At 31.1% G+C, this 20,868-nt stretch overlaps 1 protein-coding gene across 1 annotated transcript in view; it reads left to right on the top strand.

Moving 5' to 3' along the window:
* The first annotated feature begins 10,653 nt into the window (after window positions 1-10,653).
* Window positions 10,654-20,868, top strand: part of LOC144371462 (uncharacterized) — a 431,923-nt gene continuing 421,708 nt past the window's right edge. The window contains 2 exon segments of the mRNA XM_078033773.1: window positions 10,654-11,285; window positions 11,287-12,064. Of these exon segments, the coding sequence (XP_077889899.1) occupies window positions 10,998-11,285; window positions 11,287-12,064 (1,066 nt within the window). The 5' untranslated portion in view covers window positions 10,654-10,997.

The raw sequence follows: 20,868 nt of genomic DNA on the forward strand, positions 1-20,868 counted from the left end.
TTTATACATAGTGTTTTATGCTCTTTTTTAAACTGGATATGTTATGAAATGTGACTGGCCCCAGTGACCATTTTTCCTACAGATTATTATTTATCTCTTCCAAGATGTATATTGTATTGAGCCATGCCCTTGGGCTTCAAGTGTTTGATGAGTACCATTGCATATTTACATGTTATCATGATCGCATATGCTCTAATTTCAGTAAGTCTCTTTGATGGGGAGTATCATATATATTCAATAGCACAATAGTTTCCACAAATAGATACTAGCTGCTGGAATACACTGTGCAGATTCTATTTGGTTAACCATTATCTGCCACTCACATAAATTTTTTTTCAAAAGCTTGTAATAACCTTTTCATTTTAAGCCTCCATGCAATCCACATTCCCAAGTATAAAAGTTTGAATCTTTTTTTTTTCTGAATTCCAGGTTCCGTTTCTCTTGTGGTTCAATGTGGTACAAATAATTATGATTTTTTCTTTCTTTTACACTGTGTTTCTAATAAAAATGTTCTCTGCTCCAAACCTATATTTTCCATGTCCAGCTATGTTTAGAAAATGACATAGATAATTGTATTTGATAATTTATAAAGGAGAGTTGAGAATAATTCTTGCTTGTGTTTCCCTTCCTTAGAAACTGAACCAGAACTGTTCTTGGTACTGAAAAGAGAGGACCATAACCAATCAGATATATATTTTAAAAATGGTGATTCATTGTATATTCTCTTCTAAGAACTCTCTGTTCAGATCTTTGGCCCATTTCTTGAATGGGTTATTATTATTATTATTATTATTATTATTATTATTATTATTATTGTTATTATTATTATTATTATCTTAGCTTTTTGAGTTCTTTATGTACCCTAGAGATTAGTGCTCTATGTGATATATGAGGGGTAAAATATTTCTCCTAAAATGTAGACTGTATCTTCACCTCACAGATTGTTTCCTTTGCTGAGAATAAACTTTTTAGTTTGATTCTATCCCATTTATTGATTATTTCTTTTAATTCTTGTGCTATCAGTGTCTTAATAAAGAAATTGGGGCCTAATCAAACATGATGATTAGAGCCTGTATTTTATTACATTGGACACAGAGTATCAGGTTTATTTCCTAGGTTCTTGATACACTTGGAGTTGAGTTTTGTGCATGGTGAGAGATAGTGGTTTGTTGAAGAGGCTATCTTTTCTTCAGTGCATGTTTTGACACCTTTGTCTAATATATAATAATTATAATTTTGTGGGTTAGTCTCTGTGACCTCTATTCTGTACCATTCATCTGCAATCTGTATAAATGTATCTTTCACCTGTAGCATAAAAAGAAGTGATCATGCCCTTCATCTTCCTGAATTCAGGACAAGCATAACTCTCAAATATGGTTCTGTGAACTGAGATTTACTGGAGTCTTGACATAGTTTTAAGGGTGCTGTTCCAAAAATACATATAATTTATTAGTAATATTTTAAATACATACTAGTAATTTTCACATACTGGAAATTATGGGTTATAGTATAAAATTAAATTTTTACTATTTTTATATGAATTCTAAAAAAATAATTATCTTTCCACCTCATAAAATTTTAATGTTCAATCTGTTTCCATACAAAAAATGTTAACTGAAATTTTACGAGATTGTTTCTGTATTATTTCCATCAATAAATAATATATTTACATATGCAATCTACAAATTCAAAAGGCCTTATATGCAAGTTTAAATGCAAATGCTTTTCTGGGTTGGCTGGATTTTACTTCTCCAAGGATACCTTGCCTTAAATTTGCTGCAGCCTGAGGATCTGGATTTCAATTCCCAGAGCCTCAAATGACAATAATAAATAAATAAATAAATAAATAAATAAATAAATAAACAAACAAACAAACAAATAAATAAATAAATAAATGTACAGGCAAGACCCTACAATTGTGACATCAGTTGTTTCTGGATTTGAGGTTATCTCCTGACTCTCAAAAAACTCACTAGGCTCACATTGAGCATATGAAGAAATAAGTTGTGTCTAATCAGGACTCCTTATATAAGCATTGTCCAATCTACACATATTCAGTAAAGAGAAGCAAGTTTTGACCATCTGATGTGAAGCCTGCCAGAGTGGGTATCCATTTCTAGGCTTCCTCACTTATGTTCATTGAACCTGATTTTTTTCTCCTGTATAGGCACTTTGTGATTTATAGAGAGGACACGTGGTTCCTAAAAATACAGTAAATGATGAGTGTGCAGCGCAATCCTGGAGGGTGAGTCTGGTTGAAACTCGCTTCACTGACTATGGTGGGAACTGGCAATGATTGGCTAGAATCCCTGGTGTAATCTTTGGTTTCTGGGGTCCTGTGTCTTCTGCTGAGAAAGGTCAGCCATGAATTTCCACTGGCCAGTCAACTGGACCATATATTAACAGTAGACACTGGAAGTCCTATAGTATCCTATAGAATATCTTCAGCCCTTACCTTAAATTCTATGTGAGAACATTTGTGGCAATATTTCCGAATCTTCTCAGATTGTGTTGTGGATTCTGGAGTGAGGAGATCATTTCAATCACAACTCTATGTATTTTTTCCTCCAGGAGTGGGATGAGATACTCTATATGTATCTCAGTTTTTCTTTCCTCCTAAATTCATTCTCCTTCATTTTGGAGATTGTGGTATTGTGGATTGAGCCAGATGTACTGTACCACTTACCTACATACCTGGTACTTTTTAATTTTTTTTTTTATCTTCAAACAGTTGCTGAATGTCATTTTAAATTTATGCCCCAGTATTGTGAGTTGTATTTATATATAAAATTTTAGCTTCCTGTTTAATGACAACTTCCCCCTTTGCCAGTATTGTCAGTTACATTTTTGCAGTATTATCAGTTACTTTACCCATATTATATTTCAAATAAACATGGTATTTTCAATTGTTATACCAAAAACTGTGTGAGACTTTAAAGCATTTTTTTCTCTCTGGGTGCAATGGTACATGCATATTAATTCCAGAGACTCAAGTGGTTAAGTCATTAAGATTGAAATTTCAAAGTAAACATCAGGAACTTAGGTAGACTAATTAGACAAGTAGAAAAATCTGTCTCAAAATTTTAAAACATGGCTGGGTATGTAGCCCAGAATTAACATGCTGCTGTTTCAAATCCCCAGTACCATAGAAAAAAATCAAAAGAAATTTTTTTTGTTGTTGTTTATGAGCATTTTTACATGATTGAAAAGAAGAATCACTTGATCTTGGAAAAATCATCATGTGTTTCTATTCTTCCTTTGTGTCTCCAAAGGCAGACAACCTCTCAGAGTGTCTTTATGCTCAGATTTTCTTTTGTGGAATGTATATGAGAGCATTCTCATTCCATACTCTGGTATTTTCCTGGAACTGTGTTTCAGAACTATGTAATATGAGGATTCCACAGCTGGCACATCTAATGCCTCTCATAAGTCCATACCAGTACTTGTGGCTTTTCTTGTTCAAGAGCAGTATGAATGTTGAGAGCTTAGTTTCTCAAAGAAATAACTGAGAGAACTCTCAACTTCCATTTTTTAAAATGTCTTCACTAATTTTATAGTCTATCACAGTGTTTCTTTTTTCCATATTCATATAATTGGAGTACTACTTACTATTCCACTTTTTCAGAGTAGCCATGTTAACAGCTCTGCTCATGCAGAAGATCTTATAGTTGGATGGTGCACTAAAATTCTGATGCAAGCTTTTTAGATTCCAGGGTGCTTTATGCTCACTGGAAAAAAAATTGATGTGCAGTTATTTCAGAAATAAAGAGGGATCTCTGATTGTAACCATTTTTCTTCACTAATATTCGGGATTTTAGCCCATTACAATGCTTGCACACCAATATGAAAACACTCTTTTTTGATCTAGGGAGATTTGCACCTGCACAGTTACCAGTGCTTTCAATGCTTTCAGGTTTCACATGTAGTCCATTGAATGGAAAATGTTAATATCCGGACAAATTACTTACAGAAAGAATTGTTTAGGTCTGGTGTTATTAGTAAAATGATATGGGTGAGAGAACTCAGGAAGTGCTAAACTGCCACTTTGGCTTTCAGTGGTGGTCTGTATTTCCCTGTTAATTTTTTGGTACTGTCTAGATAAAAATTGAACTGTCAGCAACAGCTATTTGCATTTTTAAAGAATGTTGGCAAATCCCTCTAAGGGATTAAGGGGTTACCTGAAGATTTAACACCTCTTCCACTCTGGTCTAATGGAATAAACCCCATGAATCTTGCATGGCCATAGAAAACCAGTTATTTTTCCCCCCTGGAGTAAATACTCATGTATATCTTATCCCTTCCTCTGTGTGTACAGATAAATTAGCATTTAAACTACAGGCAATTTAGAGTTAAATAATATATTTCAAGCCCAAATCAATCTTCCTTTATTTATATTAACACTGGATTTGGGCATTTTGTTCCAGTAATTTTGAATATTGCTCAAATCAGAAAAATCTTCAAGTGCATTCTACTTATCTCTTGGTCGATTTTTTTTCTCAGTTTTCCAATTTATGTGCCCCTAATTCCTTTACAGTTTTCAGAAGGACTCAAAACAGGAGTAAATATTTATTTGGTGTATCCATAAGTGGAGGGAGGTTCATATTCTGCTTTTATTTATTTTTATTTTATTTTTAAAAATTATCTCTCTTTATATCGGCTCTTTTGTGGATGCTTGTGTATAATTCCAGTGTCACACACATTCTGCACACAAGTCACTTTTGTAATCTATGCCTTTTAAACTAACATCTATTTTGAGGTTGGATTGTAGCATTCATTCACATTAAATATTTTATTGATATGTTTTGATTTATATACTTATAATAATTAACAATAAAAAGATATTTGCATACATATGAACTGCCCTATGTAGTGTTCTGTATTGTGATTTCTTTATTTTAAAATTACTACACTGTTGTAATATTATAATGTACATTAGTGTCATGTAATGATCACTAGTACATTTGCTCTTATATATGAGACAGTACTTGTCCAATTTTATATACATTCATCTTTCCAGGAAAATTTTAGAAGTTTTTGCTTTGATTTCTTATTTAACAAAAAGTAAAGAATGGTAAAATTATGACCAGTTATTATTAAAGTGTACCTTGGGAAAAATTATCATTTCATAATAGTTTTATCCTTTGTAAATGTGTTGAATATTTGAGTTTTTATGTTATTTTCTGTATTTTTATTTTCTCAAATACTGCATATTCCTTTTGTAAACATACATGTATACGAAATGCAACATTCATGTGACATCAGCATAAAACATACATGGTATTTTATAGTATTTGTCAAACTGGATGTAATACATCAAACCAAAATTCTAGCTCCTAGAATTTACATTTTACAAAGTTTAATAATTATTTCTTCCTCTTTAGCCATATCGCTTGGTTTCAAATCTCGAAGAATGTGGCTGTATTCTCATGTACAGTTTCTGTAATTTTAGTCTCTGTTTCCTGTGTGGGTGTATCATATACATATGGTTAAAAAACAGTTTCTACAAATGGATAATAAGAGCTTAAATTATTATTTTAATTTTTTATTGCATTTAATCTACATATTCATCAATACTATTTAATTTATCTATATGATGTGATTTCATTCAATGTTACCTAATTTCTAAAGATTTTGAGTTTTCATGATTATTGAACACTTAGATTTATCCTTTTTAAAGTGACTCTTCAAGAATTTTTTTTCTTTTACATTCTGTTGTATCTTTTCTTCTTATAAGTGTTTGATTATATGTTAGAAAATAATGTTTTTTTTTTACCTTGTCAGTTTTGCAGCTTTTAATGTAAGCATTTGATGAGTAGATTTTTTGTATTGATATTTTGTAATTTATGAGTTTAAGTCTATTATGTTGTATAATTTTGAAAACAAAAAAACTATTTTTTTTCATTTGTGATATTAAGGATTAAACCAAAGTGTCTTAATGCTGAGCATATTCTCAGCTGTGTTTTAAATTTTATTTCCAGATGGGGTTTGGTCAATTTCTTCAGTTTGCCTTATATTTTGAACTTCATGCCTTAGCCTTCAGAATAGTAGATATTTCAGGTGTGCACCACCATATAAACCCTATCTTTTGTAGGTAAACTTTTGAGCTTTGTACGTTCTTATATATTTCAGTATTATTTATTAATAACATATTCAGCATTTAATGTGTCAAAATATGTTGTTATGTTTCATGAGTGAAGGGATAAAATAGCATTTCATTATCACACTCTTCTCAATATCCTAGCATGTTTTAAGAGTTTTGTTGTTGGTGTTTTCTGTAGTTCCACCATTTATTTTATAATAAGGTTTACCCTGATTGATTTTACTTCATAACATCAATCATGTGGCATCATGGTATTTTGGTCAACAGTAGCCTTTATGTACAACCATGGATCTAGCAAATATCTTAACCATGTACTAGTCTATACCATCTATATTCTGTCATTGCACTCAGAGATTTGGAAAATTGCAGAAGATTCTTAGGATAAATTTTCCAGACTGTATTTCCATTAAATGAGAAATCATTATATATGCCTATATTTGCAATTATATACTGTATAATTGATATAATTTGTATTTGTTGAATTTTCAAATTTGCTAGTGCTTTTTTAATTGTATCTGCTTTTTAAAAATTTGTACTGAAAATTGAACCCAGGGGTGCTTAACAATAAAGCCACATCCTCAGTCTTTTTTAATATTATATTTAGAGACAGAGTATTGCTGAGTTGCTAAGTGCCTCACTAAGTTGCTCAATACAATATATATATAAGACAATATTATATATAATATTGTCTTAGAATTTATGATCCTTTTTTTCTTATCCTCCTCAGTCACTGGAACTACACTTGTCCATCACTAGACTGGGCTCATTTGCTTTTTAAAAGCACCAACATTGATACTGGTAACCCTGTGTTATCTTTATCTTTAATAGCTTCTAATTTTGCTCTTTTGCTTAAGACTTTCTTTACTTTTAGTTTTTAAATTTTACTTTTTATTTGGATGGATGATTTAAAAATAAATTTTAGTCATTTTATGGCTTACTAATTTTTTATATGTTTTATTTTCACCTCAGGTATAGATGAATTCCAATTTTTTTCCAGCTGTATGGAGGTCTAAGTGAAACATAATAATCTGTATGGATATTGTTAAAGAAATGGAACCACAATTTTACCCAGTTTTTTGACTGCACTGTATATGCCCAAAGGACATTAAATCAGCATATTACATTGACACAGCCACATTAATGTTTATAGCAGCACAATTCACAATAGCTAAGCTATAAACCCAACCATACAATGATGAATGGGTCCATTCAATGATGACAGGATAAAAAACTGTTGCTTATGTACACAATAAACTATGAATCTGCCATAAAGAAGAATGACTTTATGACATTTCCTAGGAAATGGGTGAAACTTTAGATTTTATGCTAAGTAAAACAAACCATTTCTTTAAAACTAAAAGTTGAAAGTTATTGCTGATATGTGAAATCTAAAGCTCATAAATTGGGAAGGGTAAGAAAAGAAGATCAGTAGATTGTACAATGGTAAACAATAAATAAATAAATAAATAAATAAATAAATAAATAAGACAAGGATAGAAATATAAAAGATATATATCTGTAAGTGAATCCTACGATTGTAGCCACCAACAAGAACAGGGTTTTAATTAGGATAAGATATATCCCATGCTTGCATAATACCATAAAAATCGATTTTACTGTCATGTAGAACTAGAAAGAAGCAATAAAATAAAAAAATAATTATATGTGTTTGTAGAGCTATATGTATATTTTATTATAAATATCGTACAATATAAACATCAATCAAAGTTTGTATATATATGTATATAATTTTTTATGTTAAAAAATGTTAACATTATAAAATGGAAAATTCAAACAGTATTGTTGAAAATTGAAACAGTATTTTTTATATTATTAATATACCTAAAATCTATAAAATGTTTGAACTTAAATAAACTATTAAATATTTCCATTAAGTGGTCTGTCTACCTTGTTACATTTGAAAATTTCTCTTATACCATTGATATTGAAATTACTAGAGAGCTGACTACACATTCATAATAGCCAGATCTATCAGAAAAATAACAAATAAGATTCTACACATTAGTAAATCTCTGTTTAGTGGTTGCACAATTAAAATTTGAGGATTCCCTTTCTTAATTACCATGATTTTCTCATCTCAATAATATGTATAATTTAGATCAATATATAAAAAATTACAAAATATATTTTTTGATAATACCTGAGTTTTATATTGTGTTTCATAAATGTGGAGTATGTATACTTTTTTTAACTTAATTCACTTTTTATGCAGAAGTAGATAATAGTATCATTGTGTTTCAAAACACTACCTACAAGATAGTCTACTAACTCTAATTTCAACTGTAATTACATTACAGACTGTGCAAATATTCCTGTGGTCAATGTGTTATTTATTTACCTATTCTTATTTTAGGAACTGTTAACATTTATGGATATAGCCATTGATTTTACTGAAGAGGAGTGGGAATGCCTTCAGCCTGCTCAGAAAAATTTATATAGAGATGTGATGCTAGAGAACTATAGAAACTTTGCCTTCCTGGGTAAGTTTAATTTCCCTTTAAAATTATTAATTACTAATTACTATTTAATATACTTCTGTTGCAGAGTATCTTCTGGGAACTTCTCTATAAAATGAGTTTCAGATTGATGTTTCAAAGAAAAAGGGCATTTTTAGTACAGATATTTACTCTCTCTCTCTCTCTCTCTCTCTCTCTCTCTATATATATATATATATATATATATATATATATATATTATAATTTTACTCTTTAACCTGTTTCTTTCTTTGTGTGTTACACATCCTTCACTTTAGATAAGAAGTACCTAGTATAATTTAGTGATGTAAACTAATGTAGACTACACATAGCAGGGGACACAGTTGAGTCATTCAAATGTCAAGGAGAAAGCCAAACTGAAAAATGTTGAAAGAGTAGTTATCCAGCAGAAGAAATTTTCAGAAGCTTAGGTTTATTTATTTTGATTGTAATCATTGAACACATACTGCCCTATATTTATCACATTTTCAAATCCATTGTTCTCTGTTTTCCTCTTTAGTGATGTCCCAGTTTATTCAGATTAACCATCAAAACTTAGTTTTTGTTGTGAGGGCCAGCATGATCTTTTTCAAATCTTCTTGTGAGGAAACCTTTAAAAAAGCAAACAGAAGAGAGAGACACACACACAGTGAAAAAAGAAAAAAAAAATGGCCATCCCTCTTAACAGCTGCACATATAATACCCCGAAATTACATAGCTTCCAATACCATGACTACATTCTAACCCAGTGTTTCTTTAACCCCAAATGCTAGCTAACCAAGATTAGGTATAGTTAATACAAATATAGAGCCTTTTCTCCCTAATAAATTTACCACAGAAACTAGATAGTGCACCTGTAGAATTGTCTTTTTTTTTTAAGAGAGAGTGAGAGAGAGGGGGGACAGAGAGAGAGAGAGAGAGAGAGAATTTTAACATTTATTTATTTTTTCTTAGTTCTCGGCGGACACAACATCCTTGTTGGTATGTGGTGCTGCTGAGGATCGAACCCAGGCCGCACGCATGCTAGGCAAGTGCGCTACAGCTTGAGCCACATCCCCAGCCCTAGAATTGTCTTAATAGCTTCAGGGAGAAACTCCTGGGCATTACAATTGTGGGACTCAGGGTGCCAGTTACAATCATCCCCAAACTTTCCTGTCTATTCCCAGGCCAGTATACCTAATAGCTCCATTTTTTTTAAAGGACTTTTGAATAAATAATATTACTTATCTCCTTAATGCTGGTGGGGACAAAAAATAGGGCAGGCATACACAACAGCAAGTTCCAACATCAGTAAACATCCACCTATGAATATTTTTGACCCAGATGAAATTGAGTAAACATGAAGTTTAACAATCCAACAAGTCCAAAATTCATCATCTTATTAAACCTTATTAAAATTCATCCAAATTTTATTTAAATTCATCCAAATATTATGACCATAGGCTATGCAAGGGTTTTATAGTCTTTTAAAATGTTTTTATAAAAAAAATTAGATATATGTGTGTATATTTCTTATTAAATTTTTTGTTCATATTTCTTTTTAAGAGTCAATTGCCTCTTTAACCTTGTTGAATATTTATGGTATTATCACTCAAAACCTACTAGTTATTTTCAAGTCTCTATGTCATGGAAGACAAAAAACATATTTTGAACACACTTTGAAAAAGCCAGAAATTTTTGGATAAGTTTTACATTTTTCTTATTATACTGCCAGTGAGGTAGATGGTAGATATTTCCTAAATACACAATACTATCTTATGAAGGACAAAAGGCTATTAATGATACTTTTCTACACTTAATTATATTACTCTTTTTAATGATGTTCTCCTCTTGGATACTGTGGTCTCTACAAAAATTTGGATAATATTCTCAAGGTAATTTTTTCTGTACATTTTTATTGAACTAATATATTTTTGGATTTATGGTGACTTTAGATTTACTGATCTGCTAACTCCTGATGTATTTATTTTACCTTAATTTCATGTTATGTATGCAAAATATATTTATCCCAGTCTAATAGGTACTGTTTTTTACTTTTGTTTACTTCAGTCACGACTCCTAATCATACCCAAGAATATTCACCAGAAAAGGGCCTAAAACATACATTTTATGAAGCGATAAGTGCAAAATATAAAAGTTGTGATCATAACTATTTACCACAAAAGAATATATGGAAAACTACAAGTGAGAGTGAACACCATAAATCATATAAAAAATCAGGCCTTGTTCACCACCAGAGAATTTATACTGAAGAGAATCCCTACAAATATAAAGAATGTTGCAAGGCTTTTAGTAAAAAAAAAGATCTTATTTACCACAGAGGAAGCCACAATGGAGAGAAGCCCTACAAATGTAAAGAATGTGCCAAAGCTTTTGGTAGAAAATCACACCTTATTTGCCACATGAGAACTCACACTGGAGAGAAGCCCTACAAATGTATAGATTGTGACAAAGCTTTTGGTCATAAAACAGACCTTATTCACCACAGGAGAACTCACACTGGAGAGAAGCCCTACAAATGTAAAGATTGTGGCAAAGCTTTTGGTCAAAAATCACATCTTATTTGCCACAGGAGAACTCACACTGGAGAGAAGCCCTACAAATGTACAGAATGTGGCAAAGCTTTTGGTGACAAATCAAACCTTATTTGCCACAGTAGAACTCACACTGGAGAGAAGCCCTACAAATGTAAAAAAATGTGGCAAAGCTTTTGGTCAAAAATCAGTCCTTATTTGCCACAAGAGAACTCACACTGGAGAGAAGCCCTACAAATGTAAAGATTGTGGCAAAGCCTTTGGTCGAACATCAGTCCTTATTTGCCACATGAGAACTCACACTGGAGAGAAACCCTATACATGTACAGAATGTGGCAAAGCTTTTGGTCAAAAATCAGTCCTTATTTGCCACAAGAGAACTCACACTGGAGAGAAGCCCTACAAATGTAAAGATTGTGGCAAAGCCTTTGGTCGAACATCAGACCTTATTTGCCACAGGAGAACTCACACTGGAGAGAAGCCCTACAAATGTAAAGATTGTGGGAAAGCCTTTGGTCGAAAATCACATCTTATTTGCCACAAGATAACTCACACTGGAGCGAAGCCCTACAAATGTAAAGATTGTGGGAAAGCCTTTGGTCGAAAATCACATCTTATTTGCCACAAGAGAACTCACACTGGAGAGAAGCCCTACAAATGTAAAGATTGTGGGAAAGCCTTTGGTCGAAAATCACATCTTATTTGCCACAGGAGAACTCACACTCGAGAGAAGCCCTACGAATGTACAGAATGTGGCAAAGCTTTTGGTTACAAATCAAACCTTATTTGCCACAGAAGAACTCTTACTGAAGAAAGTCCTTACGAATGTAATGATTGTGGCAAAGCTTTTGGTTGAAAATCAGACCTTAGTTGTCACAACAAAACTCACAGTGGAGAGAAGCCCTACAAATGTACAGAATGTGGTAAAGCTTTTGGTGACAAATCAAACCTTATTTGCCATAGCAGAAGTCACAGTGGAGAGAAGCCCTACAAATGTAAAGAATGTGGCAAATCTTTTTATTTTTTTTTTAATTTAAAAAAAAAAATTTTTTAGAGTATTATTCACTCAAACACTTGAGTGAATAATACTCTAGCATCTGTTAATACTTTTACACATTTTAATTAAACTCAATGTGGAATAAAATTTGCATAAGTCAGATTATTATTTTTTTCTGTTTGTATTTATGGTGAAATTAAGAGTTTTAAGAAGGATATAGATATAGGAAAATAAGCCCCAGAGTTTCATATCTTGATTTATAAATGTTAAAATTTTTATTTTTTAACAATTTAACATTTCCTAGTGATTTTAATAGACTGAATATCCACAAACTTAAAGGTAGCTCTTACAGGATAGAAGAGTTTTGTTTTTCTTGTGTGCATAATGGCCTTCTAGACTTCATCCTCATTGAAGACATTTCATTTTTCTGTGAATGAGGTCAATGATCAGTATTTTCATGTACATTAGTAAATTCTGACATCCTTGTTATTCTATGGGTAGTGTTATTTCAGGGCAGGAATTAGAGAAATGGATGTGGAGTTAAGGTTGAGTGAGGTCTTATACTTATGACAAAATAATCAATGAGCTATGTTTTATAGTCTCATTTTCTGAGGACCAAGTAGTAAGAGGTAAACTGAGAAGGTTGTATGTAAAGATTAAGTTTCTTATCATAAGATGTTGGCTTTTCAGGTACAATAGGGTAAAAGCTTCTTATACACAGAATCCATACAAAGATCATATTGAATATCATTCACAATTTTATTAACATTACATATAATTCTTGAAGAATTGAGTTTACAGCAACATATGCCTAAGAAAAAGGTCTGGGGACATTGTACACTCTCCAATATAGACATATTTATACCAATTTAATTATACATGAAACTACACTAAATGAGAAGAAAAATCAATTGTATCAACACAATAATATAGAAATAAAAAATTGTAAAGACTTAAGTAAGAGACCAATAGTGGATGAAGTGTGATTTCCAAATGCTAGGGGGAAAATGAACATATAATCAGTTAAAGGTAATTGAAGAAAGATAAGTTACCCACTTTGAGCTACAACAGCATTTGAAAGAAATAAAAGTGTTACAAAGTAAGCAAAGATTATTCACTTCCATTTGTATGCTTTGTAATATTTTCCAAAAGTTTTCTGCATATTTTATTGCAATCAAATTGGGAAATAATCCAGAAAGTTAAAAAAGACAAGTATTGCTCCTCTAGTTTTAAAAGCAAGAAAAGGAATAGAGACAGATTTATTGAGCTAGAAAAATTTACTATTTAGAGTTAAAAAAAGAACTGAGATTACAAGAGTCTAAGTATAATGTGTTTCTGACATGCCTGGCTGCACAGGGCATTTTTGCTTAACAAAGAATTTGATTACGTATGTACACTTAAAGAACATTGCTGTTTTTAGTCAGTCTTTTTCATTAATAACAATGATGTACCTTTCAACAGTTTGCAGCCAAAAAATACAGAATTTCAGAAATCTTCTGTTTAATCCTCCATATATTCTGCCACAATATTCACCAGGACAAGATAATATAAACCTTTTGGCAGTCACATCAAACATTCACTTCTATTAATTTTAAGGCCAAACATACTGCATAGAAAAGTATGATACATGGAACAACATAATTTCTCTTAGTAAAAATATTTTTTTTTCATGAAAAATATATCCCAACTCCTTTGTCTTGGGATTACATTAGAAAAGTATGAGGTAATTACACTGTGTATTATGACCTTAGGCTATGAGCCTTAAAATTACCTTAAAATACAAAAGCATTAATGTTTATTTTTGAATATAGTTTTTATATTTCAAATATTCAAATTCCACAAAAATATGAGAAAAACAACTGCAGTTTGATGTCTCATCATGACATTTCAATACCTGCTGTATATTGCCTGTGGCTTCCACTTTTAATTTAAACAAATAATAATATTTTCATAAAATTTGGGTGAAGTGGAGGACAAAATCCCTGCATTGCTTTCCTGGGAAAGCCATCATACTTGAAACAACTGAACCCCAAAACAAAATATGCTTACTCTACATTCTAATTATATCAGTTCTTAACTAATCTAGCATAAACAAATCCACTTTCTTTGGGTTGAATATCTTTTTTTGAGAGAGAGGTGGGGGGAGGTTTAATATTTATTTTTTGGTTATAGGTGGACACAACATCTTTGTTTGTTTGTGGTGCTGAGGATCAAACCTGGGCTGCACGCATGCCAGGCAAGCGCGCTCCTGCTTGAGCCACATCACCAGCCCCCTGGTTGAATATCTTGAGCTCAAAGATATGGAACCTGGGAGCCAAAAGAAGTATGACATAAATAATGAGTTCTTTTTTTTCATAAGACAAATTGCACTTTTTTATTTGATTTTTCTGCCTGTGACTATCTACATTTCTCTTCCTACAATGGTGTTTTGATTGATGGTGACTTGTGTGATTACAGGAGGCTTAAAATGCAGCTACATGTGTTTGAGTCCTTTCACTGGTAAAAAATACTATAATTTGTACTCTAATAGAATACTCAAAATGGTGCTAGAAAAAAAACTATTTTTTTTTAATCTGCCTTTTTATTCATGGTTTTCTAATGGTTTTGATGTAGACAATTCAGACCATTTCTGATTAATGGGTGTCATCAAGATGTAAATTCCCTCTATAATCATTAGCAATGAGACAATTCTTTCCATTAAAAATAAAAATACTCTCATAGAGTCTTTGCTATATTCTAAGGAACCACTCTTGCTTTTGTTTTACAAAATAAATTCCACATATTTGAGTCCCAAAGTAAATGGCAAAACATTAACTTAAGCACCATGAGGAATCTAAGAAATACAAGATATCACCTTTGAAATATAAAAACAAATAAGAATCAGAAATGCTAAGCCATTACGATATAAACTATTCCAGAGCTTTTAAAATATAATCTTAGATGTTCTACTCACTCTAATAGTAAGATGCCTTAGACTCAAGGATATTTAATCACTCACTAAAGGTCACTCAGTGAATGCATAACAGTTCTTATTTTAAAACTTTCACACTATTTTTTGATAATACATTGCAAAGCCTCATCTCTCTTCTTTAGAAATAAGACACAGAGGTTGTTTTAGTCTGTTTTATAATGTTATAGAAAAATACCAGAAACGGGCCAATGTATAAAAAGAGATATAAATGCATAAAAAAATTTCTGAGAGGCTGGGTTTGTGGCTCAGTGGTAGAGTGCTCACCTGTCACATGCAAGAAGCTGGGTTCAATTCTTAGAACCACATGAAAATGAATAAATAAATAAAATAAAGATATTGTGTCCAACTACAACTTATAAATAAATAAAAATATTTTTGAGCACTTAGTTCTGAAGATTTAAGTGCACTGTACCAGCTCTGTGACAGCTCCTTCACCTGCATTACACATGAGTTGGCATTATGGTGAGGGCACATTTGAGAGGTAGAGAGAACATAATGAGACAGGAAGTCAGAGAAATTCAGAAAAAAGACTTGCTCTTTTGTAACAACCGGCTTGAAAAGAACTATGTTGTGCCCCCATGAAAGTTACATTAATCCTCTCCAAGAACATCTCTCCCAATGATCTAACCACAATTTAGTAGATCTCATTTCTTAAACATTTCACTATTTCCCAACTCTCTCCCTTTAAAACTAAGTTCCAAACACATGAGCATTTGGGGGACATACTCAAATACTAATGAAAGTAATATGAGAGAGACAATGGAAAAATGTCATTTCTTAGTAGTTATAAAGATTCTAGATACTACAATAAAATGCTTTAGAGTACAGAAATTATTTTAGGGTGATATTTTATATTAAAGACAATAGGAAATTTAATTAAATTACTTTTTGAAAAAGAATGAATTTGAATGTGACAAGACTAATGGGCTAGTTATATTAAAATAAGAGAAAAGTCTGTGCAAAAACTCAATGAATGTTTAGTAAACAATGCCTATGTATAACAAGAGAATGCTGGGCTTTCTGATTATGCTATATCAAGCCAAAAGTTTACTGCCTAAAATCTGGTGGCCCTCAAAACCAGAGCAAATATTCATATAAAAGATGCAGTGGACATCAGTCTCAAGAGCTTCCTACTTTAAATATCTGCTTCCAAAGACTGCATGATTCATAGTAATTCTCAGAAGTATTATTTTTCTTTCAATTTAAATTTTTAGCTTTCTGTATAGTTAACACACCATCTCATGGCCAGATCAATATTTTCTTGAACTTCTTCATATATTAATCTATACACTATCTCAGATATGCTTGTTTCTATTTTGTCAGGGATCCCTCCTAGTGAATTCTGAGATGTGTAAGAGGTTGAACAAGCATAGAAATTTGCTTATGAAAAATAAGCCACGTTGTAGGTTGGAAGTAAAAGGAGAAAAGAAGCAACAGTCCTCATCTAAACTTGCATGTGCTGATACTACACAAGGTTATTCCAATGATATCTGGTTTGGGGTAGGGAAGCAACTTTTCTTATACATTATGACACAAAGTTCATCAAATATGGTTGTTACAGACTTTTGGAGAACACCTAAAATTTTCTAAATAATTTCTACATTGAAAAACTATTATTACTTTAAACAGAACTATCCATTGCAAATGGATAGTTCTTTAATACTGAAATAGTTTAATCTGAAATAGTTCTTTAATACTACAAAACGGAAAATTGATGGCATTATTCACCAAATGCTAATATTTTCTAATAACACCTCACACCACAATATATATATATATATACTTTATATAGTTTAACACCTATAGGGGTTCTTAACACAATGGATAGATAATTAAAGAGTGAAATGAGACTCAGAAACAACTAATTATAGTGAAAATTATTATTACCTTATTTCGAATACTAGTGCACCCTTTTGCTTTTTTTCCACAAAAGTTAATTTTTTAACCTTTGGTATGATATTTCACTTTATTTAAATAACATATAAGTAGTATTTTTTTTCATATGTACTATCTGATGCATCTCAAATATATTTGCATACCCCAAGACCTTAGGAGATTTCTATACACATTATTCACTAGAGAAACCGTAGTTACTTCTGAAATCTATATTGCTCTTTTCAAATGAGGTCTTGCAGTTTTATAAAAATAATCTGAGATTAAAAAAAATAATAATCTGAGATAATTATGATGAATTTATTTCTAATTAGCATATAGTAAGTAGCTGATAAATATTTGTGAAACGGATGAAGAAATAATAAGAACATTTATATAATCTGTACACTATGGTATGTGGTATTTCATGATTTTAGCTACAACTTATTGAACATTATAACAATCTTACTATGTGAGTAAGATGTGGGTATGATGAACCACTAATAAATAAAAATTTCATGCTACATTGTTAGTAATTCACCAAAAAATTTTTTCAAAACACACACTCTGATATGTGGTTTTTGACGACAATTATATTATGAATGAATGAAGCTCAGTAAATGAATAATTGGAACTACATTCTTGCTTAGGGCGCCTATCATTCATTATTAAAAATCCTTTAGCTATATAAAATTTTAATACTGTATGTACCATTGTGATATAATGGAATTTTGATAAAATGTACATTAATAATGCTGAAGTCTTTCATTGAGTCTTATATCAGTTTATGAAATAAACTTACTATATATGATTTCCTCAATTCTAAATGTCTTATGTTTTAAGAAACTGTACAGACAATGCAAATTAAAGTTAACATAGTAATATGAAGAGCAGAAGCACCACAGGAAATACAAAAACAAAGATTGGGAGATTCCTCCATTATAGATGTAATTTTCTCAACATCTTTGCAATGTACCTAACCCACTATTGATACAAAAATTAATGACCAAATTCTTCTCATGCTGATAGTGCATGATGCTATTATATAAAATGAAAACAAGCAAATGTGTCAGAAGAGATGCATTTTACAACACTAGTTGAAAATACAACTGATTGATCAGTATCTCACTGTGTTTTCCCCCAGCAAATAACTTCAAAGTGTGCATGATAAATGGGTAAAAATTTTAAAAATCAAGTAAAATTTATGTTAAGGAATAACAACTATTTTTTCATAAGGAAAATGTTAATGACTTTTTGAAACAACATGTCAATAAACTGTGCCCTATCACATAAAGAAAAGCAACAATTCTGGTAAATTTCTTCATTTTATTCTTTGAATATGCCAAGTATTCTTTGGCAAACTTCCACATATATTGTTTTAATATCACAAGTGAAAATTATATTTGGTTTTCTCTAAATTGCTACTTATTTAATATAAATTTGTTCAGAAATTATTTCTGCATGTGCTAATAGTGAAATAGAGTGAGAAATGGTAATTATTTAAAGCTCTATAAATTGCAATCCCAGAATGGTGGGAGGAAATTGTATATAATCATGAGAAACATATTGAGTACTATGAATTTGTTCCAGATATTTATTTCCCTTAGTATCCACTTTTCACATAAGCTAGTGCTTTTAAATGAAACTGACTATTAAATATCATATAAAAGGCCATCAGAGTAATCAGAAGAAGAAATTTTAAAAAGAAACAATCAAATCATAAACATCTGGTTGAAACAAGAACTGGCCAACTGTTGGATCTTAGCTTTTGACTTTACTAAATTTTCTCCTATCTTTTTTTTTTTTTTTTGATTATGACTAAGAGGAAGGTACTTCTCTTAAAACCGTGACCAGAAATATTTATAGCAATTTGTTTTTCTCAAACATGGATAAAATTGACTTGCTAACTCAGGATAGAACGAATGAGTAAATCTTGTTAAGGTAAGAAAAAAAAGTATAACTACTTACCATGAATATTGGCCTTTTCAAGAAAAGAATATTAGGATCAAAACCAATTTGGTAAGATAGTATTGAATATTTTATATCAAAGAAAAGGCAAAATATTTAAAATAGTTTTGATTATTAGATGCATGTAAAAAAAAATTAGTGTCCATGCCTGATGTGGTGGTACATACCTGTAATTTCAAATATCATAGAGGTTGAGGCAGAAGGATCACAACTTCAAGGCCAGCCTTGGTAACTAAATGAGACCAGGTCTCAAAATAAAATATCAAAGAATTTTGTATATATATGAGTGATAGAGCACCCTGAGTTCAATCCCCAGTGCTATATAAAACAGTAGTTTCTAAAATTTACACCCAGATCATCAGCCTACACTCTATTTGCCCCTATGTAAAGTTTTAAAAGGTAACTAAATTTAGCCATGCCTACTACTAGTTGTCTGATTATATTGATCATAATCTTGAAATATAAATAAAAGATGCTACACAATGTTTTAGGTGTTCCCATTATTTTTTCTAATTGCAATGAGAGAGGGAGGAAAACCAATTTAACTTATGGGGCCACTTCTTTTTCTTCAGGCCTAATCAGTCAAATATTAAAAGGATTTAGCGTTTAATTGATTATCATATATGGTATGTGTTCTGTGATTTCTTGCTTGGGCACTTTATTATTTCTGAGTATCAGCATCTGTACAGGCCACCACACCCCACTATATTTTTTTAATATTTACAAGTCCCTGTGTTCATGCTTCCTCAGTTAGTAATTCTCTTTTAAAAATAATTATGTGTTGCATTCTTTGTCTACAGAAAATTTATGAAGGTTAAAAACCCATAAACATTTTCACAAATTTGACTTTAAGAAACTTTTCATCACAAAACACACACCAGAAGTAAGAATGATTTTTTCCTCTAATTTATTAGCCTTTCTGACTTCCAATATCAGGACATGAATGCTGCTCATGGGGGTATGTTCTTACCATCAAGAACAATCAATACTACTTTCTTTTATCCCATTAAATTTTACAAAAATTGTACATTTTACTCTATTTCATATACAGAACTTGGCTTTCCATTATTTGTGTATAGTGCATTTTTACTTTCTTTTTTCATCACTTTGTTTTTCCTGTATTTTCTAATATTCATTTTTTGTGGTGAGAAAATAGATCACTAGAATCTTCTAACTTTTGCTACATTAAATCACTTGACTAGTCAATAGCTAATATTTCTATTAAGCCATCATTTTAAAGATAGGGCTGAGGTATACTAACAAAACTATTTTGAAGGTCTACTGCAGAATCACCATAACTTTCTTGAGCTCTTCAGTTAGAGTTACTGTTTCTGTTTACAAACTCTGCTCTCTTTTTTTGTTACATTTTTCTTCTATATTGAGTAACTCTCTTTGAAATGAGGTATGGAAAATTGCTTTTTAGATTTTTATTATTTATGAAAATCTATTTTTATTTATGATTGATGGATAATCTGCTTCATTTTAGAATACCAGGTTGAATACTATTTTTCCTTTAAATCTTGAGGCTATTCTGTATTTATCATCTATAATCCATCATTAATAATAAATACTTGGGTTTTATTCTTGATTTTTTGAAGCTGACCATGGTTTTCATTTTAGGATATTTTCTTTGTTTTAAGCATAGTTACTTGAGAAAATCTGGAGATATATTTAGCATATTTAAATTTTATTCTCTTGATTATAGCATTCAATCAAAATGGAATATTTCCAGACCTAATTTTCTTTTCAGTATATACCTGTAGGAAAATGGATAAAATATATAACATAATATATCTGTTTTTCAGACACCAAAAACAGGCATAGCAGGTGAGTGAAACCACAAGCAATAAGTACAGACTGGTTAGGCGAACTATAATGTTATTTTAAAAATGGTTCTTAATAAGTGTAGTTTGATAAAATGCTGTTAAAAG

This window comes from Ictidomys tridecemlineatus, chromosome 16, assembly GCF_052094955.1.
Source record: "Ictidomys tridecemlineatus isolate mIctTri1 chromosome 16, mIctTri1.hap1, whole genome shotgun sequence".
Classification (NCBI taxonomy): Eukaryota; Metazoa; Chordata; class Mammalia; order Rodentia; family Sciuridae; genus Ictidomys; species Ictidomys tridecemlineatus.